General features: G+C 38.7%; 2 protein-coding genes across 8 annotated transcripts in view; one reads left to right on the top strand and one right to left on the bottom strand.

Moving 5' to 3' along the window:
- MLLT10 (MLLT10 histone lysine methyltransferase DOT1L cofactor) overlaps window positions 1-3,094 on the top strand; it is a 136,850-nt gene extending 133,756 nt beyond the window's left edge. For 5 of the 7 annotated variants that reach the window (XM_038126819.1, XM_038126817.1, XM_038126820.1 and 2 more), the window contains one exon: window positions 1,454-3,094. In XM_038126819.1, coding sequence (XP_037982747.1) covers window positions 1,454-1,522 — 69 coding nt within the window. In that variant the 3' untranslated portion in view covers window positions 1,523-3,094. The remainder of the gene's footprint in view (window positions 1-1,453) is intronic. The other 2 variants (XM_038126821.1, XM_038126818.1) reach the window with 1 other exon arrangement.
- A 5,461-nt stretch (window positions 3,095-8,555) lies between these two features.
- DNAJC1 (DnaJ heat shock protein family (Hsp40) member C1) overlaps window positions 8,556-23,314 on the bottom strand; it is a 108,046-nt gene continuing 93,287 nt past the window's right edge. Inside the window, exons 9-12 of the mRNA XM_038126827.1 lie at window positions 23,193-23,312; window positions 10,830-10,878; window positions 9,901-10,379; window positions 8,556-8,772 (exon numbers count right to left, since the gene is read on the bottom strand). Coding sequence (XP_037982755.1) covers window positions 8,704-8,772; window positions 9,901-10,379; window positions 10,830-10,878; window positions 23,193-23,312 — 717 coding nt within the window. The 3' untranslated portion in view covers window positions 8,556-8,703. The remainder of the gene's footprint in view (window positions 8,773-9,900; window positions 10,380-10,829; window positions 10,879-23,192; window positions 23,313-23,314) is intronic.

Genomic DNA, 23,314 nt, shown 5'->3' with positions numbered 1-23,314 from the left:
ATCCCCAAGACAAGAATTCTTTATTCAGGAATTCAGAGAACAGGCTTCATTCTTTAAGGGTTCTACAATTTAGATAAAAGGGTAAAGGAAGGAGCACATGAAACTTGGAAAAACAAAGGATGAATAGAGCAGGAAGACATAAAGTTTCAGCTTTCCTCGGAGAAGACAGCAAGTGGTAGTGGTAGAGAAGAAAGAGCAGCTTGTCTGCAAGAGCAGGTGGGGAGAGTTTGGGCTAAATATGAGTCCCCTCTCTGCTCCCCACTCCCAAATCCCCCGGGTATTTTAGGAGCACTGTGGTGGAGGACTCGGGCTGGGCTTCTGTGTAGCTCGGGCTACTTCCAGGTAGTACACACTTGCAGACACAAATCACATAAATGATGAGTTTTCAAGATGTTTTTTCTTGGAAACAGCTCCCTTCCATCAGAATGGTGAGCTCGCACTTTTGTTCATCTTTGGGTTTGGGCAGTTGTGACGTTGCGGCTGTGAGCGGTCACTGACTGTCACAGCAAACGTGCTGGCACAGGCCTTGCCTCCATTCAGAAATGTTCACAGTTTGTTCTCATACATTTAAAACTGATCTCCTCTCATTTTCCAAAAATTAGTAGTGAATGGAATTGAGGTCCTATATTTGGTGTACATCCAAGCAAAATATTCTATGTGATACTATTTTGATTTTTTAAATGGCTGTTAGTAGGTCTGTACAGTGCAGTGTATTTTTACAAATACGCCATTACAGTTTCTATGTTAACAGTTAGCTGTAAATAATTTCAAGGAAATGTCAGAACATCTTTTGAACAAAAACCCTTACCAAAATTTTCTTTTGAAACTGATTTTATTTTTTTTAAGGCTAGAATTGAGACAAGTTGCAGACTGTTGAACTGTTTTTAACAAATTCCCTATTTGCCAGAGTTCAACTGTTGTAATCTCGTTTGCAGCTGAAACAGGTTTTCAGAAATCTCTGAATGCTCAGTGAATGAGATGAGATTTTTGCTCAGTCCTGTTCAATACTTGCAGGAAATGTCTTTTTAGCAGTATATGAAAGAAAGAATTGTGATGGGGCAAATTGGAAATTGTATTTCTTCTGATGGAGAAGTGTAGATTTCAGCCCTCTCCAGTGGGCAAATGTAGCAGAAGCCACCTGGTGTTTCTCTTGACCATCTTGCAGTTTCAGAGAGACCCACAGCCAGGAACAGCCCCTCTTGTTGGAAGGAAAGTAGGAGAGTTGGTGTTTTCTAGTGTTGCCTGTCATGACCTTAGCATTAATTGCTTTAGTACAGGACTGCTGCTTTAATTATTCTTTCCTTTCCCACTTTTCATTCTACAGTACGTGGTTATTTTTTACAATGCAGCAGTTACTATTTAGATGGCTCTAGTGAATGTACCTCAACTGCTTCGTCATCTTTATGAATTGAATTTTACTTAGCTTTGTATGTTATAATCTGATTTTTAGAAGTATTTTCTCTTACACAGAGGCTCAATGATAAAACTGGACCAGTTGCGTCAGAGAAGAGTTGACATTTGAATGACACTTGAGCCCTGCACGTCCTGCTGTTCTAGCACTTCATGTGGCTGCAAACCCTGGGTTCCCTTTCTGCAGATTGAAAAAGAGCAACAAGGAACTCTTACTGCACAGCAAGAGGTTAATAATTTTCGTAAGGATATTTTTGGTAGGCTTTCATTTGCTTTCTTGTTGCACTAAAATGGATACACTTTTTAATGTCTCAGACTGTGAAGTAGATAAAACCCTGCAAATCATAATTATTTTGTCAGTGTGATGGTACTAAGTACAAATTCAGCAATGGAAGAACATACACTTTACTCTTCAGTCCTAATCTCACAGATTTAAAGGCTATGAACTGTTTGCAGTGATGCATTGCTTTGGTTTCAGAGCAGTAGTTTTACCAGTCCAACCCCAGCCCATCTGAACTGCTGCTGCAGTTAGAATGGATCCTTTTAGACACAGCTTGTAATGGCAGCTGGGACTTGCTGTTCGTTGTTTCTTTTTTACACACCTGTTTTGGAACCTAACTCATAAGGGAGTTGACTTCTGAACTTTTTATTCCTTTAAATTCCTATTGTTGTACAGTCGGAGTTTTTCTTGAATAAGAATTATGGTATGGAATCCAAAGTTTATTAATTTTGGTGTAGGTTTTAGAGTTTTGAGGTTTTTAAAGGAACCAGTTTGGTTCCAGTGACAAAGTTTTCTTACCAGATGAGAAGGCCACACTGGAAGAAGTTTGTGTAGTGTTTGGCCTAAACCAAGTGCCTGTTGCTACCTCCATTTTGTTGAAATGGCTGCAAACAGCTGATCATGCACTAGACGTGTCCTTGTTAGCAGCGGGAATACTCTGTCTTGCACCAGCAGCCTTGTTCTGCCTTTCCTAGAGGTGTTTATACCACTGTAGAGAGCTCAGGCAGATTGTTACCTGGGTCACTTTTCACTAATAAATTACCAAAAAAGTGAGTTACCATTTCCCACTAAAATTTCCCAGTGGGTGAAACGGGTGAACTTGTGTTACAACACTTTGGGCAGTTGCTGATCTCGTGGTGAGTCTATGCAGGGTGGTGAAGGACAGTTTAAATGGGGGTAATGACCACTAATCAAGAGTGAGGTGGGAATTATTAGCAGAAAAGACCCAGCTGTAATTAGACCTCCACTGTGTACTTATTTGGAAGAACATGTTAATTCTGCAATATGTTTCTTAGTCAAACATTGCACAGTTCTTACCTCATTTCTGTAAATAAAGTTTTGTGAATCTGTTTTGTATTGTGAAGAATTCATAAGAAAACATTGATATTTTGATTTGTAATATTTCTAATTAGTAGATTTAATTGAAAAAGTAAAAAATAATTTATTTTTATATGTTCTGGGGAATTTTTTAAAAATGTCACAAATCACTTTTGTAGATACTTTACAAAAGTAAACCAGTGGTTTATTTTACTTACTCGCCCCACTGGTGGATATTCTGTAACAATTTGTACAAAAGGTAAGATGGAAATGTGCTGTTATTTTGACTAGATGTAAAATTCCAAGTGTATGAAAAGATATGTACAAAGCTTTTGTTAATAAACTTTAATAATGTTTATCATTGTATATGACTTGTGTGAATATGAGTCTTGTAGAAGAAAGGAATATTTCTGTTGACATCCCACGAGAGGAAGGGTTTGATTTGCACATGGCTACTACATTTTATTACAAAAAGTTTCAGAAACGATTTTTCATGTACATTTTTGCTTTCAAGTGACAGTGACGTAGCTGAAAGACCGTCCAGGGGTATTTCTACTTACTGGACAGGTATTTCTGCCTGTAGCAGCCCTGGGGCTGATGTCAGATTTTGCTTTCACCCTTCAGTGAGGAATGACTGGAGTCACAGGAGCAGTGGCCCTTGTCCCGCGGCTCCCGTTTGTTCTGGTGTAACGTGGCGAGAGCGCAGCGGGGAGGGGACGGTTCCTCACCTGCACCGTGCCTGGGTGAGGGGAGGAGGCCGAGCTTGTTGCTGTAACCTTTGAACGGTACTGTCTGTAAAATCAGCACACTGCTTTTTTTCCATGGTTTTTGTTCACTGTCCATGGGAAGGTGATAAATAGCTAAACTCCTGGGTTTTTATTTCCCAGGAAGCAGAGAGAACATGACCCTTCCTGTACAGTCACTTGAAAATAAAATGTGAGAGGTTGTGCTCGTCAGGGGGTGACAGACAGGAAGATGGTGGTGTTGCTGCCTGTGCCATCTGCTCAAAGCCCATGTATTGAATAGGTTTGTTTTATTTTCAACGGGGACAACTGGAATCCGAAAAGAAGACTGGTAAATGAACAAGCTCAGAACTAACAGTAGGGAAACGTGAAACATCACCTGGCACAGCAAAGGGGCATCACTTGCTCCCACCCTCCACAGGACCAGAAAAACCTCCTGACACTTTGGGGCTAGTTGATGAATGTTTTATGCTTTAAGGTGAAGAGGTTCAGGAGACTCCAGCATTTCTACTGTACAAGGGCCAGAGCTCAGGAGCTGCCAGCGTTCTGGCCCTGCTGAGCTCTGGCTGTTGGTCAGTGCTGAGAAGGGAGGCTACAGAGCACGAAAGGCTGGGCCCCAAAGTTACACTCGGTACTGCCACACCTGGAGAGGAGGGGGAAAAAAAGCCCAATCTGCCCCTGTTTCCAGCACAAGGCCTCCAGAGAATCCTGCGTGCCACTTCTCCTGGAACCATGGACTGCTGATTTATTGATGGACCTAAACCAAAGCCAAAAAAACCACTCAGGCAATATAAGTGCTTGCTCCAACTGGAGCATACCATAGCAATCAGTAAAATTGCTAAGTCCTGCCTTTCCTTGTGTATTTCTCCTATTGGAGGGACGGCCTAAACTCTGGTACCTTACAGTACCACAGTCCTGGTGCGCCAACAGCAAGGAAATAATGAAAAGGACAGTTCTGACATCCAAACAAAAATTCAATTCACCAGCCCTTCAAAGAAAGAGACCACATCAAAGCCAAGTTCACATGAGGGCCAGATGCAGTCAAAACCAACCTTGTTTCAATGATTTTTCAGGTCCTGACATGAAAGATGATGGTCTGTGGCTGATTTGGCACCAGTTCAGTAAAGCCCACAGTGCTGTCCCTGTGGAATGCCTTGGATGACAAAGCCCAGGCCGCTCCACAGGACCCTGGCAGCCATGCTGTGTGTGGGGAACTGTCCTGGGCTCAGTGTCACGAAAGCAAGCACAGACTAAAGGTGCTGCATTCAGAAGACTTTTTACCAAAACCTCACTTCACTCACAACAATGACAACAAACCTTATGGCTTACAGAAGCCAACTAATTCTGGACAGCCTACATCTGAAATCCTGCTTTTATCAATTTTATCCAACAAAGCTGTGTAAGCAGGAGCAATTCATTCAGCAGTAGCACTGCTGTGACAGTTAAACTGACCAGCTTTCAGAAGCTGCACAAAAATCTCACTCTTGGGTCTGCCTAAAGGAGAACTCTTCACCGTTCCTGTTGTTTTCAGGCCCCATAATCTCACAAAGATGTCACATTACAAAATCTTACGTGAAACACCTTTTCTTTTTTTTTAATTAGCTTAAACACTGAGAACTATAAAGTTGAGAGTAATATGGTCCAAACATCTACATTTCCAAAAGAACACTGCAGCAGAGCATCTGCTGCTCTTTCCTCTAGAACTGAACAGCCTAAATGAGAGCACTTCACAGCATCTCAGTCATACTCTACTTGTGTATGGTTGTCAGGATCCTCTAGTTTGACACTGGACTTTATCCTCAGCATGGCAAAGGAATGTTGCCCTTCCTGTCTCATCTGCTCCAGACAACTCCTTTCCATAGTGTTCTGCCCATGCCATCAGCAGAGATGAGCAAAGACATTCAAAATGGGCTCAGACTGGACACATTTAGGTGCAAGTCAGAGCGCAGAACCTACAGCACAGACCGTCCCTAGGATTGAACACAAAGTTACAGTGCAAAAGCACTGCTGAGCTACAGCTCAAAACTGCCCAGGAAAGAAAATGTATTTTGCTAGCAGGTAAACATTAACATCACTTAAAGGAAATCTGCTAGATTCTGTGCTAGACCAAAAGTTGCAAGAAGTTGCTTAAATCCCAAGTCTTGAGTGACCTTGGTTTTCATGGACAGAAAGTTTTAAAAAAACAAGCTCTGGTGGTGGGTAACAGACCCATGAGAAAACAAAGCCTGACTAAAGTCTTCCACTTCTCTGATGAGCATCACGTCTGACCTCAGTCACCAGAGACCAAAGGCACGGATAAATGGGCTGTGTCATCACCCACAAAACACCTGGCAACCGACAGGACCCTGAGAGGCCCTGAAGGTCTTGGACTCTCAGCCAGGCCTCCTTCCTCCCACTGCCAAACACTAAAGCTAAAGCTAAAGCTAGGGGTGAGCCAACTCCTTTGGCCCTTGAACTGAACATGAACATTCACTGGATGCACCCTGGATGAAGCCTTCACTGCCCTGCTCTGTGAGGGATGGCTCCCAGATGGGGATCTGAGCATCGGGTTGCAGAGCTCAGATCCACTGGTATAGGGCACTGATGCACATTCCCCATCCCAGACCTTCAGTTCCAAAGGGCCCACGAGTGCTACGCAAAACCTTCCCAGTTCTTCATGCTGAGACAGTTGGGCTTGTCACCAGTCCCCGGTGCAGTGCCACTGTGCAAGAGGCCAATGCATTTCTCTTACACAGCCAGCCTGCCTCTGCTTTCAGGAAGGCTGAGTCTTCAAGCAGTAAGGATGCAATCCATCAATTCCCTTCCATCCAGGCATAAGCAGCACCTGTGATTAGACAGACATCCACCACTTGAGGTATTCAGACAAGTGTGACAGCATGGCATGTTCAACCTTTGCCCATCCTTAAACATCTTCCTTCAGGTAAACTCGATTTGTCAGAGCATCGTTTTAAGTTTCTTGGTGTGAATGGTCTTACAAACAAACAAACAAACAAATTCTTACCAGTCAGCAGTGCTGGCTGTGGTGGAGGGAAGCAGAAGGGGTTGGGAGGCAGCGCGTGACCATTGCCCCACACCCGCTGGGGATGCGGGCAGGCTCGAGCAGGAGCTCAACTCCAGCAACAACCAAGAGTTCCCCCAGGTCCTTGTCACAGTTGCCACTGGATTTTTTTGCCCTGACACCTAACTAAGCTATTTCTCACTCCAAACTGAGCCCACTGTTATTATTCACAGCCACAGCAGATTTGTAACAGTTCCATATGGATCACATCAGGGAAACAGATCATGCAACTGCAAAGCTCTCTTTTACATACCTGGAAGATTTTTCTCTCCCTCTAGTCTAGAGCAAATACCAACAATACCTTCCTAGCAAATCAGGCAATGCAAAAAATAGATCATTCCCTCTGCTCTCTTCTGGATGCTCTACACATCAAAGTGTGATACACTGAACCAGGCACACCCTCCCAGGTAAAGTCTTGTAAATCCAGAGTGGAAAAGAAAGATGATTCTCTCCTCCTGACAGGCTAAACTCTTTCATGACTTGCTTTCTCTTTTAGAAACTGCAGAAATATTCCCAATACCAGTCTATTTTTTTCATGAACAGTACATCTCAATTTGCTCATATTCCACCCCAGCTCCACCAATTAATTTTCTCCAATTCACTTCACCATTTTAGCAGCTTTTCTTTGCAGCCATTTCAACTACCCTGCTTTACATCTAGTCATCTCTCACTAAGTGTTCTGGATGACTTTTGAAAGTTAAGTTTTCCTTATACCTTTTGAAAATACCTCACTTGATCTCACTAAGATTCTTCCTTCAACGCAGCACAGAGTTCCTGATCCACTGATTAGCACCCAGATCACAGCTTCTAAATATGTTTAACTTCCAGTGCAGTTAAGCTGTGAAGTTCTCTGTGAAGAAAAAATTCAAAACATTATTTTGTATCTGGCTATGTTTCCAAAATATTATTATTTCTACGAACTAAGATTTTTTTAATATGAGACAAAAAAAAAAAGCTCCAACTGGAAGAGGAACACATATGGAACACTGTTATATGCCCTAAATACTTAGCCTTTAAAGTTTTATGGGAATGGGATGAAATGTTGTGAAGTGCTGATCTGACAGAAGGAGCACAATTGGCAGTTACTGGAGAAATCAGCAGTGGAAATGGCAGGAAGTTAACAGAGACTTTCAGCCATCAAGTTTTGATTTTGAGTTCAGATATACATGATTTTCTGAGTTTTCATTTTGATTTTGTATTAAAGCTCAAAAAAATTTAGAATCCTGGTATTAAATGACAATTTGAATGCTAAATAATACTTAAAAAAATGCAAGTCCTAATGTTTCTTGCAATAGCCTCTGATCACTGCTGTGGTTTATTGCTGTCATTTATAGCCCATTAAGTACCCTTTGTTCCAGCATTTTAAGCTTTTCACAATTTTGGAAAAGTTATACAAAACTAAATTACAAGTATGGAATAATATAACCCTTATTACCTAATCTTCTAATTGAATCCAGGGTATACAATCATACCCAAAGTGAGAACTCTTAGCCCAAGACTATTAGCCATTCTGTACTAAAAAAGTAGTCCTGAAGTACCTTAATTTCTAATTAAAACATGAAGGCCTTCAGTGTCTTTATGCATTTCAACTTTACTGAATCAACCACGCTATCAAATATCCCTGCAGGGTTGGCAAAATAAGGTACTATATTGCAGGTGCATATAAATATATGTGGAAGTTCATACTAGAAATACTACTTATTTCAAAATATTACTAGATATTTACAAGAATAAGGTATTTATAAGCATATGGTTTTGGATTTAGAGGTGCAAGAAAGAAAAATACATTTTGAGCACAGTGTTTCATTACTCTCGTGCTTGCTTAACAGTTTCAGGTCAATTCTATCTTTCCAAACAAATGTGAGTTATTCGTATATCCACTGGCTGCACACCTACCAGAGTCAGTGTGTGATTATCACAGGGGGTTTTCCTGAAGCTCTGCTCACTTTTAGACACTGGTATCACACATCTGCATAAGCAGCTCTTCAATACAAACACAACTTCATTCTTCAACACACAAACCGGGTAAGATGGTGTAAGATTTATTAATATTTTCTTTTACTAAGGCACATGACATATAGAAATACTGAGGTACAAAAATGCAGTTTCCTGCATATGAGATTTAAAACCCCATTTTGACAAAGATGAACTACATCTCTTCTTGCTCACAACATTCAGCTTTTAGCCATTTTTTTCTTTTGTACCAGTTCAACAAGCAACTTGTATCTTGCTATACACTCCTCCTGAAAGGAAACACAAAAGTGTTATTCAAAGGTTGGTATTTTAGTACCTCTTTAACTCTATACATGCTACTTTATTCTAGAATAAGAGCTGTGTTCTGGGGGTTGTGTAAGGTTTTGTGTTTGTTTGGGTCTGGTTTTGTTTGTGGCTTTTTTTGTTGGGTTTTTTCTTTCTTGGTTGGTTGTTTTCTTGCTGTTTTAAAGTTGCACACTGAATTTGAGAAGGAGAATCTACATCTAGTGAAGAGGGGATCAGAAAAATGAACTTGCAATTTACATTTCTTAGTGGCTCATTTATCTGTTTGAAGAGCACACAAACAGACAAACAGTTACCAGTACTTCTTGACGATGACAGCAATTACGGAACAGCTGTGTGGCCGTGTCTGGAACAGTTACTCAGGTGGGAGCCACACTGCAGGCAGGTTAAGCTGAGCCTCCCAGGGCACTAACACAGCACCTGCTGGCACCAGGAACTGCAGAACAGCTTCCAAGCCAGAGCCACCCAAATCCTTCCCCAGGCACTCCCTCACTGTGTTTGGCACAAATATTACAGGGGCTTTTCTGCAGCTACAGTGGCTGAAGCAAACTAAGCTATCACAACTATTAGGAAATCTAGTACACACCATCTGTATCAATGACAATTAATGCTGTTTTTAAAAATTATACTTACAGAAAGAACATTAGATAGATTATCGAGCATTTAACACTTACAAATGGATTACTTATTTTGTCTGTTCATCAAGATGGGTTGAGAAAGGTATTGTGAATGTGTAAGCAAAGCAGCTCATCAATGTTTGGTTACTAACTTTGAATCAAAATTACATTTAAAATCTAATTTTGTCCTGCAATTCAAGATCTGAAAGGCAGAGGAGAGGTAGGTATTTTAAATGAAACAGGAGTTATTTCAACATTTTTCTGTGTTAGATCAAACAATCTGACATAAATAAAAAAATGTTTTAAATAAAGCAACAAATGCGACAGTGACACTCTTTAGGTCACCTGAGTCTGGACTGAGAGACCATGTAAAGGCCTCACCTTTCTATATGGACCCTCATTCTTAAGGTAATCACAAAATGGCAGCAAATACATTTCCTCTCAATTTATACTACAGTTCAGTCAAACAAGTCATACCTTGCTTTTTCCAGGAACGCATTTTGCTATTTTATCCCAGCGATCTGATGTTCCCTTTGGATACTGCTGCAAGGCCATTTCAAGAAGTTTCTGTTGATTTTGAGTCCACACTTCTTCTGGTGCGCGGCTTTTCTCCCTTCTTCTGCTTTCATCATCACTCTCTTCCTCTTGCTCAGTGTTATCAAAATCTTTCTGGCGTCTCCCTCTGCCCTTCTCTTCTGGCGCCTCTTTTGTTGCCAGCAGAGCCGTTTCAGGTGCTTTGACAATTTTTCGTCTTCGGTGTCTAGTTTCACTTGCTGTGCTCTCCTTTGGGTCTGTCTGGGTATCCATCTGCTCTGATACAAGATTGTAGTTCCCCTCCTCCTCCACCTCCTCTTCCCTCTCTCGCTGGGTGATTATGTGATCCGGCAGATTCATGTTGACTTTGGAATTTTTGGAATTGTGTGCCAGCGTTTTAAGCTCCGAGAGTCTAATGATACCTGTTAGAAGCACTGCTGTTACACTTCTGAAAAAGTAAAGCACCCCACAAACAAGCAGAGAACTGCTCACGAATTAAAGGTTCTTAGAATAATGCAGAGTGGACAAAAAGCTCTTCTGGACTGACAGCTTACGAAAAATTGAGAAATCAAGGCATTCACTCGATCATCAAAGTGATGAACTTTGCCAATTAGGAGCTTATCTGATCTACAGGAAGTGCTACTAAATTCCCACACTGATATAAACCAAGAGAGCAACCTGAACAAATAACCAAATCCACAATAAATGGAAAAAGAAAGCCCAGGAGGATGTAGCTAAAGGGAAATGTTCCCTCAGAATGCCCAGCAGTTCTTTTTTCTCAAAGCAAGGCAAGGTTGCAAAAATCTCTCTGCAGAGCAGACTCTGAAAGGCACAGCTATCACCCAGACCCAGTCACTTTCAGAAGCACACACCTGGTGTATATGTAACAGAATCCTTCACCTGTTTGGCTTTCAGGGTAACCTGCATGAAAACAACAAAAATGAAAGACTATTAAAAAATTTAATCATTTGGGCTATTGAAGAATTCATTATTAGCTTACCACAAAACTCCTACATTGAAGACTCATTAAATATGGTGAGGCTGTTGTTCTTTAGCTGGCTTTGCTCATGTATGGAGTTGACACTAGCTTAAAGTAACCTTCTAGATTTTGTTCTTTCTAAATCATTCCTGGATGATTAAAATAATATAAACAATGCTTTATATTTCTATTACTATCACCATAATACACCACAGTTGATGCTTAAATTTTATTTTCTTTCTTTGTTAAACCCCAATTTTCTGGCCTAAAAATACCACAAGGATAGGGGGAAAAGAACCAAATGAGTTCTATTCTATATCTTTCTCAATACTGAATAAAAGAACAGAACGACCCGCATGGGTCCGGATGATGGAGCGCACAAGTGGACAGGCATTCAGTCCCCAAATGAAAGGTAACAGTTTGACTGCCAAAGTTCAGCAAAGACACCTCTTAAGTCCTGATACTGCAGCAAAAGTTATTACTGATAGTCCAGAGGATAGAGAGCTGCTTGATTCAACCTCTCCATGTATAATGAAATCTCTGTCCTGGGAGAAAAATAACACTAATTTTAGCATTTTTGATTTTTTTAGAGTAAAAAGTGATTGTTTCGAGATTTGTTCTGTTTGTAAGCAAACAAACAGCCCTTTTCCCCATCCAGAACAAAGAGCTTCCTCATCCCTAATTTTTAGATTTCAAAAAACATCTTAAAATGTAGTACTCAAAGAATTATACAATCTTTTTAATTGCTGAAAATATTTTATAAATACTAGATATAAATTTCTTTTTTGTTTTCCTTTTTGAACGTGAGGACTTTTTATATTAAAAAGCCAGAAATTGAAATCCACTAGTCTGAACCACTCAAATCAAACTTAAAATGAGAACAGGCAAGACACTGAATCAAACTTGATACTACATGGGATGGGTTCCCTGTGTTCCCTGCTCTCTGAACCTGGGACCTCAGATGTTAACATCCATTTAGTGTAAGGTGAGTGGCAGTGAGCTGCTCAGACCAAAAATAAAAAATACATCACTTACAAAGTCAGGAATTCCTCTGTGTGGGATTTGTGGGATTTAGCCACAATAGGAGCCACAGCATAGACTACTGCTGTTTTAGCTACCTAATGTTAACAATAACAATTATTCCCTACTCAGAGCAGCACTAGAGAGCAAACCTGCCAAAGGGTTGTGAAGCCGTTTGCTGTGAGAAGAATTAAATATTAAGATTCAGGATTTTTGTTCTATGACAAAATTTATAAGTGAGCACTCCAACAGTTAAAATACCTTGGTACCATCTGCTTCTAGTCTGGTCTGTTTGGTTCCTCCCACCCACCTTTCTGCCTACGAAATTGCAGCAGTTTGCTGTAAAAATAGGCTGGTGCTGGATCTCCTTAAGGAAATGACAGCAAGACTTAACAAGGCAAAGTGGTCTATTTTCTCTACAAATTAAGCCTCATTTTCTGGGATGATTAAGTTCAAATGAAAACTCTGAACGATGAAATCCCAACTCTAATTAACCAAAACCTTTATCCAGAGGTAGACATCTGGCACAGAAAACTCCAGTTTCTACTGTTGCAGTACGATAAAGTTTTAATTGTTCAAAGAAAAATGTCAAAATACTGTAATATGAACAGATAATTTTAAGTGGCACTAACAGTTCTGGGACCTCTGTGATCCCAATTTTGAAACAATAGAAGGAATCTTCCTTGAAAAACATGATCCATTAATAGAAATCATCTTCCTTAAAAAATTTATATTCTAAAATCATCAAAATTAAAATGTCTGTGTTCCATCTTTAGCAGTGAATATACAGTACTAATAATTTAAGAGGCTGAGAGAAACAGAAACTATTCTTGATTGCTGAACAGAATGGATACTTAGTGGTGCTATGCATCTCTTAAATAGAATTCATGTTATATAAACTGGATTATAATAGATTATTTTCAGAAGAGGGAGAATTTGCCATGCAAACAAGTAGCTTTTCGAGCTTCCTACAATGACGCAGTGGATTCATTGTAAATATGACAAGGCCCTATCTATCTCTGTGTGTTCCAGAAAACTGTCTCTAAACCATTTTGCTATCTTTAAAGTAGGTCTGTCAGAGATGTACAGCTTGCTCATAAGGACACAAAGGCAAGAAAAAGACAGCAGAAAAGATTCCCTGAATAAAACAGAGCAGAATGAATTGCCAGCAAAGACAGGTACCATGAGCTGCTGCCTCAGTGCCAACTGAGTTCAGTTTTCTCTCTGTTGAACCTCTGATGTTTCCAGAGGTCAGCAATTGTCATTTTATCTTTCAAGCTGAGACTACACATGCAACACAAACTTTGCTTTGGCAGTGGTGCAAATCAGCTGAATTTCAGTTTCCTTTACAAGACAGGTGTCCCCAAGTTCAGTTAGTGTATGTATCCCATCACAAGTATAAATTTTGCTCCACATTACATCTATTTGGACTGGAATCTAAACCATACCTCTCCATTTGACCAGTGAAGGATTTTGGCTTATTCCCAGATCCCAGTTGCATTTCCCCTTATATGCAGAAAATTCAGGAATAAGTCTTTCCATAGGTTATCTTACATTGGCCAACTTCACTCATTATAGCTTGGTGAAACCAAGTATTAAGTTACTCCATTCATCACATCTAATATTTCCAAGACTTTATCTTTTGAAGGCTTTAGGGTATTTGTTCATATTTTGATGGACTTTCCATTTGAACATTCACCAGGTAAGCTGGAAATAACAAGTGTGGGTATGGTTCAGATATTGAAAATCTACCATTTCAAACATTGAACAAGCACTTTCAGTTGCTGTAAGTTTGACAACTCATCAAGCTTCCCACAGCTTTACTATCATCATTTACAGGTTACAGGGGAAGATTATTTGTCTATTATTATTTTTGTCAGCTTTCTTCTTCATACAGCAGTCCTTTTCCAGGTGCTATGTACAGTTCACGTTTACTTTGGCTCTTTTCACTGAGAGTTCAGGTATCACTTATTTAGCCTTCAGATTTATGTATCCATCAGCCTCATCTGTCACTGGCATTCCAGATGACACAGGGCAAGAATCATTAACATGTCAGTAGTAAACTGCTGAGGATTATTAGGAATCCAGCCTATGGAACATATGAAATTGTATTTCAATTTGATCTGTTGGAGTTTAATCATTGTTCTTGCCACTCAAATCTGAAGACTCTTCTGTTGCCCATTCCTCCGTGCTTTTTGACATCCTTAGTATCAATTCAAATTTCCTCTCCAGGGGTGAATGGTGTTATTTACTAGCTAGTTCCTAACTGATTCATAAAAAAATTACTAAGTTATGCAACATAAGTTGGTCCATTGCTTTCTCTGCTTAATTACTTATCACAGCTTGCTTAGATGATATTATTACTTTTTCATTAGTTAACAGATAACATACTTGGAAAAACTTATTCAAAGTATGAAGCAGTTGTAGAATACTCTCTTGTAGTTATTACTGCTATTTGTTCCTGCATAATGCTTAAAAATTACAGTTTTCATGTATATAAATTATGAGTTTTATCCTGGCTATGAGAAGGTGTACTAAAAGCCTGCTGTTACTGACAACAGCTTCCACCAGAGTATTAGCCAACCCCCTTAAGAAATCCTGGGTCTGCGGACACTTTAAATAATAAGGATCAAGACTGTGAAATTGATTTAAAACAGAAGATCTCATATTCCTGCAAGTATTTGTACTGCTGAACAGACACACTGCATTATTTTATAGGAATCAACTTTAAATGTTGTAGTCCACCAGGGATAACAGAAGTCACAAATAAAGTCAGGTAATATCATGCACAGTGAAACAGATTTCCTTAGACAGATAAAGATGACAAAAAAACCTGGATGCAAGCAATCAAATTGCTGGAGTAGAAATCAAACTATCTTACTATGGGACCTACAGAAAGAAACCACAGGAACAATTTGCTTCTGAGAACTCCCTTCTGAACTCAGTTTCAATAGCTCTTCAGCTATAAAAAGATTCTATCAAAAGCAAGTGGGATTAGTGGGATGATTTTATGTGATGAAAGCCAGACAGAGCTGGTTTCCTCCTGTACTGCTAACAATTAGTCCAGATCACAAAGACTAGTTGCTACTTAACAAGACACCTAGCAGTAAAAGCATTCCTCATCATGACCATCCAGATGTTAACTCTCTTATTACCCTGGACACCTGCCACCTCTTTCAGATGGGACAATTGATACTTCAGAGATATATAGGGAAAAAATCAGAATCAGCTTAAAAAAACTCTCAGATGCATAGGCAAAAGCAAATTTTGTTATCACATGAATGAGAGGGTACTTTTCACCCTGCAGGGAAGGCAGACATAAAAAAAGCACAGAACTATGACACACCTAGAGGGAAAACCTTATAAAGTCAGGTACAGTAATCCTACTGGTGCTAAACAGAGAGACAGAACCCTTTAGCAGAAGATGAAGAGCAATTCCCCATTCTCACAGCAGCAGCCTCTGGCCCACCAGCTCAGCTGAGCCCTCCAGCTTTGCCCCAGCCCAGCTTTGCAGGGCACAGGCCAATGTGCCACTGGAGCCTTCACCATTTGCTGTCTCCTGGGAATCTTCTGTGGCCAACAACCTACCTTCCATCCTCCTCTAGGAGAGCACTTCGATTAGGATTGCAGCAGATAGTCACAGAAGTACAAACCTCTTGGGTGCTAATGATATTTTAAGAACATAATGTGGGATTTGTAGAGGAAGAAAATCTACATCTCTTAGCTTTCCAAATGTATATACACTTCTTGCAAAGAAGGATGATGTTATGGTGCTACTGAACACCAGAGAGTCTGGTAACATTTTTTGTTACTCCCAGCATCTTCCTGAGCAGAAGTTCTTTAAGTATTTACTAAAGATGTAATGGTTTCTCAGCATTAACTAACAAATTTGCTCTCCCAGTAGCATCTTCTGCACCTAGCTGTTATCTTCCTGCATGCTCCCCGCATTTAGTTATGTCATGAGAAAAAAGCCAAGATCTATGGAATTATGGAAAAAAAATTGTAGAGACAACCTGTGAGTACCTGAGGTTAGTATAAAGCAATAAGAAAATTCTTGAATATTTAAGGCTAATTTGAGTTCTAATCACATTTTTTCTTACAAGGGAAAGCCAGATACAGAAGGATTTTAATGTCTTAGTGGCTTTGTCAAAGTAGTAGGTTTTTACACATCTAACCTTCCAGAACCACACAGAATAACATGCCAAATTTACAGTTCTCCTCTTATAACCAAAATACTACCTGCTGTGCTGAATTTTTTTTCCAGTCTAGACCTAAACAGCTTTTTTCATATTAGCCACAACTGTATCAAGCACTGTTTGATGCAAGTCAAACAACAATAATGAACCATTCTTTTATTTCCATGTGACTCAAAATTTGTTGCTTTATACACTAACTTCCCTTTTAGACACTAAAAGAGCTTCTAAAATGCTCTTTCATTTTTACCAGATTGTGGAAACTTCAAATCATTGAGCCAAATTCTCCATTTTCCAAGTATCCTCATTTGCAACTTACAAGACCACTTGAAATAAGTACTTCAAATCAGACATACCTTTGTTTTGGCACTGCTTGTAACAGTTAGCTGAGTAGAGTGTTACAAACTTTCCCAAAAGTTGGTAATGCAACTAATCTCTAGCCACTGTGTAGGTTAAATTCAATACTAAACAGCAAATGAGTATTTTAAGGACAACATTCTTGAAACAACTACAAAATGTGTTATGAACTTGACTGAATTTGCTTAGAACCACCAGTTGCAGCCAGCAGCAATGCAATTTTATTATGCTTATGGACTTTGAAGCCATGTGTGATTCTGAACTTTGCCACAGCAACAGAAATCCCCAAAACAACCATAAGTTTTATTATGAGGCAGTTTAAGATGTGGCCTGTAAAAAAGGCAAATTTGACTTAAATCAGCAGATATAGAACTTTCGCCAGTTTAAGTCCCCAAACAGTTAATTTAAAGCAGCAAAATAATTGCTCCTTTTTTCAGGACACAAGAGGAAGAACTTTGCAATTAGACTTGTGATAATGCTGGAGACTTCATACTGTTCTTGTTTTTTGTCAGTTAAAATCCATGAGAGACTCTTTAGGTCAATCCTATGGGCACTCATGCAGGAGAGGAATTTGACTCAAACGCCCACTGCAACAACTGCTCGGACTTCTTATTTTGTTACTGATGATGCAAAATGCATTACCTTTCTTGACAGTCAGAAATTTGAATTCTGCAATGAAATTCAAACCCAGCTCACTGTGAGCTTTGTGAGATTAATTTATGCCACTCTATAAAAAGTTGCAGCATCACTGGCTTAACCCCTTCACAAGCCATCTATTTGGACCAAAAATTGCTGTCCCACTGACTTCTGTAAAAAACCTTTATTCTTTAAGTGAAAAGAATGCTCTGGTCATGCTTTATGAGATGAAAATCCATTTTGTTTATAAGGGGCATTGTTCTGCCCAATCTTGTAAAAATGGCAGGGACAACTGTAGGAGTGCACAGAATGAAACTGTACAACAAGAGTGCTGTGAACAGCAACCACCTCTTCCTCCCTCCAAGTACCAACAGAATCACTCCAGTGTGTCTGTGGGATTAGCCAGGTGTTCTGAAGACTTCACTCTCAGATTGAGGGGTCTACATGACCTATATATTATCTAAATCCCATCCTAGATATTCATAACCTCTCTTGGACCTCGATCCAGGTCTTTATACTTCAATAAGCAACTGGGAGAACTATTGATTACATAAATATATGCAAACTGCTAAGGGTGAGTGTTTCTGAATATCCACAACTGGATTGCACTGTAACTGAGTTAACACAGACGCAGTACACAAATTGAAATGTAAAACAGTCTTAGGAAAACAGTTACTCTCCAGAAGCAAAAGACCTAATAAATTGAGCTTTTACATATCGACCATTTCTCATATAGATGTTTTCTTGTTAGCAAAGTAATGAGCTCGCATTTGTCAAAAATAAGAAATCTATTTTACAATGGCATATGAAGTGTAATGAGTATGAACTCACACACACAGACTTACAGGCTGAAACTGTTGCTTGGGCATACAAGAGAAATCACAAAACATGCACCCACCCCCCCCAAACCTTATGCTTTCAGGTTTCATGGTAATTCAGAATGTCTGCCACCTGGCTATTGTTTTGCTGTCTACCTCAGTGTTCTTCTATACAAGCAGCAAATCCCAATCAGTCTGTTTTTGCAACACAAATGCATGAGATTAGTGACTGCAGGAGCAAACAGAATCAGTTTAAATCCTGTAAGACAAGTGAATGATATTACTTCACAAGTATGAAATCTGAGATCTCTTTGCCTTTAATTTAAAAAACCTGTACCTAATAATCACATTAAAGTCTGTTTGGCATGCCAGACAGCTTTTACTTCCTCTATTATTTTTACAATTTGAACGTCCTTTGTAGTTACTGAAATTAATTTATGCCTTTCAGCAAATATTTTTTTTTAACTTTTTATCTATAAAGGTTGGTATTGTCAAGTACAATATACTTCTATAATTTCACATCTAAGTGCTTTTTCTCAATTTTTGAATTCAGCAAAAGCTGACAATCATTACTATAAATCTTCATAAGGCTTAGCATTTGTCAAATCAAACAATATCATTTTTGCAGAAATAATAGTATTGCAACTCCACTCCATTCATTATTTATATTATGTTATAGAGTGTTCACAGTGCTTAGGAAATTCAAACATAACTTTTTTATTTTGTTTTAAAAGGTCAATTATTTCCTTAAGTATTGGCAGACAGGAATGAGAACTAACCCTGGAGCAACAAATTCAGCAAGGAAAATGGGTCAAAGAACAGATGTTTGGAGGATGACAGAGAGCAGTGGTACAGGTAACCAGGTCAGCAGGCAGGAATCCTGATTAGAGTTAACTGAACTCCATTTCCCTTTCATAATCAAAACACTTGAAAACCTAATTTACAATAACAGCCAATTGCAATAAAAATGACTTAAAAATCTGCAGAAGCTTTCAGTTGTGAAAGCAATAAGATTTCATTATACTAAGCCAGCTGAAAACCATCTTTATAGGAAAAGATTGCTAAATTCCCTATATGCACATACTGAAGTGACAATTAGCAATTTAAATAATTTAACAGTGATAAAGTGAGCACAACTTAACCTCATCTATTTTGGGTCGATTATTCATTGGCTGTTAAAAGATGTCTTCCCAAAGAGAGACAAGATAAACATTTACCATGCCAGAAGTTAAAGCAGAAACCCTTCTTGCAGTATGTCTGCACCACAGCTACAAGCCCACCCTTGCTCTGAGGAGAAAAGCCCAGGAATATGCTGCAAAGATATTTATGCTGGTATCCCATGAGGCAGCATAAACAGAAACAGTAGAGCTGAATGAGCTCAGGGGCACAACAGCATGGCTGTAGCTCTTTATTGCTGGAGTTTGGCTGGCACTTTCCCAGCAGCCTGCATCAGGGTGGATGTACTCGTTTGGACAGGGAATCTGGTACACATACCCATGTAATGGGCCTTACAGTAATCCTTATTTGGGCTGTGCTTTGGGAAATAACAATTAACAAACTAAATGTCTACCAAACACCAACTTGAATAGTAGTAGACAAGAAAAACATTGAAGGAACACTATTAGCAATTACTGAATTTAAGAAGTCAAACTAAGGTATATGCAGTGATTACTGACCAACTATGGTGACTATCTGGCTTTAATTCTACATTTTAAAAAGTGAATTCACACATGCTTCCAATTGTAGGGAAGGTTTTTTTCCTCTCCTTTTCTTCCCAGATAGCTTGCACTTGCTAGTGTAATCACAGACCATATGAAGAGAAGGAGCTAACCTCAGGCAGAACTTCTATAATGATGTTGTTTCTTGCAGATGTTTGTGTAACCTGTTCTTAAAGGCCCACAAATATGGAGACTCCACAGCAGCTTATTCCACTGCTTTATCATCTCCATTGTAATTCTTTGTCCTTCAGTGTCTAACTCTGCAGCCTCTGATTAAATTTGAGACAAAAACTTCTTGCCCTATAAGACTAATACAGTGGACAAGACCCTTCCTCTTTTTCTTTTTTTTTTTTTTTTTTTTTAAGTTCAACAACATGAATTCCTTCACAATCTTCCCATGTAGATAACATTTTAGGATCCAATTATTCTCACCTGGACTCTTGCTCTCATGTGGTTACACGTTTAAGTGCTATACTGAAAACTAGACACAAACTAAGGATGCAGTATGCAGTAAGTTAAAACAACACCATGAAGCTGTAAAGTTCAAAAAAGTCAAGAACATTCTCCTCGAGTCACTGCTTCACACTGCCTAAAAATTGCAAGTGGAAACACATTTGGACATAGCAGGAATTTATTTCTTTTAAAAAAAGGAATAAATTTAAGACAGAATTTCTTTGGGGGACTTAAAGGGAGTGAATTTCACTGATGGTCTTCTGATATATATGAATGGTTTCAGTTTATTCTTTAAAAAGTTTTGAGATTTTTTTCCTAACTTTTTTTTTATGAGGAAGAAAGTTTTGAGACAGAAACAACAATGAAGACAGCATTTTGGACTGGATTACTCCAAGCTATTTTTAGGAATACCTATTTAGGTAATCTACTATTAAATAAGGTCTGAATGCATAAAATCACTCAGAAGCAAGCACACTGTACCTTATCAATCCTTTCTATCATAATTTTCTAACCATGAAAGGAAAACCAAGCCTTACTGCTCTTGATGCTTTGCAGGAGAAGAAAGAAGCAGACACTAATCTCAAGTTCTTACAAAGTATTTCCTATACTAGAAAATGTTAGAAAACCAAATTAAAATTTGTCCTTCAATGTTCTTCTTTTTCAAGACGTAGTACATTTGCTAGATAATACACACTCCAAATCCTCTTTGGCTTGACTCCTGTTAAACCAGCTGTAAGCAAGGCATTCCCAGCCTCTGCCACACAAGCTGTTTCAAAGCAGCACCTTGTACACCAGAACTTATCTCCTTGTCCTGCTCCCAGCAGACCCACGGAACAGCTGTCTGGGCAGTAAATGCTGCCTGCACATGCAAACACCTTTTTTACTGCACACAAAGTTAACAACCCAGAAGTTTCTCCTGCAGCTTTGCCATAACATTTCTTATGTAATTATGGTAATCCCCAAACAAAATAAGAGTCTCTGCTGTACATTTAGATTCTATGTTATCTTCAAGAAATATACAGGATAAGTTGTACTTCTTATTGAATATTGAAATCTTACTGAATGGATATATCTGAAGTAGTTTCTAGTTTCACCATTTCTAGTACCAATGCAGTAACAATCTGAGACCCAAAGAAGTTCCCATGAAGCTTTTGTTTAAAACATTAATTTTGTAAAATACTCCTTTCTGTTTCCTCGTAATACCTAATTGCTGCAATTCTGTGTAATGCAATGATAAAAGTAGCAGAAACTCTAATAATTAGTTTGTGTCAGGAAAGTAACCTAGCATTAGCAGCAGTTGAAACTTTTTAGAGAAGTAAAAACTTGTGTGGAGAACAACGACATTAATCATATAGTTGGAGGTTACTAGAAGTAAAAAGGATTACACTCAGACCTTTCTCCACACATAAAAATCCTGGAGATTCCTTTTTTCCTAGAAGAAAATGACAGCTCTTAGAACAATCACACGTCTTTCATTTCTCTTTTCTACTCACTGAAACAAAACAGCAAGTTGCTGAGGACCTTTCATCTAATGGAAGGAAACAAGTGAGCTTTGTTTTTTTCTTTCCAGTACTGGGTGTGTGCAAGTACAATGGCCAAATATATTATGCAAAGGACTCTTAATACACCCAAAGTCAAGGAATAAAGCAGACAGTGGGTGCAAATGGCGATCTGAGGATAGTGTTTTGTGATGGATGTATGTAGAACCATTCCACATGTCCGTACTATCTGTACCAAGATAATCAAATTTTCCAAACCCATCTCAAAAGCTCTTTGCCATGAACACTGTATACTACCAACATATGTGAAATATTTTTGCTGGTAAGATCAGTAAAATGTAGCATCTTTTTAATAAATTTCAGTATTAGTATTACAAAGTTTATCACATTATTATTATTATTATTAAAGTTTAGTATTAGTATTATTCTGTTTAGCCAGTTCAGTAGTATGAATACTTCAAGTATGAACACAATAAACCTTAAAAACCCTAATTTCATTTGATTAGCAAGTTGATAACTTCTTGTTTACATACACTATTTTGCAAATAATGTATTGTTCTAAAATCAGAATAGTGCAAAAGACTTATTTTTTTACTGTATGTATCAGAACAGTATAGGTGCATTAAAACTTGAAAAGCAAGTTCTCAAAATAGCTTTTTGTGATTATATCAACAATGAAAAAAATTTAAGAAGTACACAAATTTCCCAGAGGGCTATAATATTTCACTGTAGTCAGTGGCTTTGTTTTCCATTATTTAAGATAATTCCTGAAATATGATAAATAAAGAACATCTAATCTCAAAATGTACATGAACAGATTTAAATGTTATTCTCATTAACCCCTACAGAGCCTATAAAATAGGGTCAGCTGAAAGGGCTTTCAAATGGTCCTCAGTAGACACTACAACATGTTCTAGTGATCTATTGCTTGAAAAGGAGAAGTCTTTTACAGTCTAGCCCCTAAGGGTTTTGAGATCATAATACTTAAAAAACATAAGTACAAGCTTTGGTATCTGGTATATACTATAAAATATGAATTAACAAAAACATTATTTTAAAAATGTAATTTTAAAGCATGCTATAATGCTGAAAAAGGCACTGAAATAGTATCATACACATTACCCGTTTTAAAATTTGTAAAGATAGTTCTGCTTAATTAATGGAAACCACCTGTCAAAACACCATTAGCTCATATGCATTTTTAAGAACTGGCTTGAAACAGAGATGTAATCTTTAACCAAATCACACAAACATTCGCTTGCAGTGAAAGGAGGTTACTACAAAACCTGCAGTTCATTGTTTTTCTGTTATTGGGTTACAGTAGCTGAAGTTTGTAAGCACCAGAATCCCCCATCCAGCTGATCAGTTACAGCTGTTAATTGTGGAGGGAGATACTGGCTGACATCTGCTTCTTGCATAGTTAGTTAATGGTTCACTTCCAGGTCCTAAAAGGATTGTAGCTTCTCTCAAAAGACAATGTCAGCCCCCATATCTGCCTTCTACACTGCCTGTCTTGTTCTGGTTTGTCATCCTCTACACAATGCAAATCTGAGTGCACTCACATCTGCCACTGATCGACCCAATTCGTGAGCAATCTTTTCCCATCGACCGGGGGTCCCCCCTGGGAACTTAACCATACTTCTTGTCAGCTGGCTCAGGTCCTCCTCTGTCCATTCAGGTGCCT

The sequence above is a fragment of the Motacilla alba genome, chromosome 2 (assembly GCF_015832195.1).
Source record: "Motacilla alba alba isolate MOTALB_02 chromosome 2, Motacilla_alba_V1.0_pri, whole genome shotgun sequence".
Taxonomy (NCBI): Eukaryota; Metazoa; Chordata; class Aves; order Passeriformes; family Motacillidae; genus Motacilla; species Motacilla alba.
Note: the sequence above shows the minus strand (reverse complement) of the source record. Positions and strands in the feature narration are given on the sequence as shown.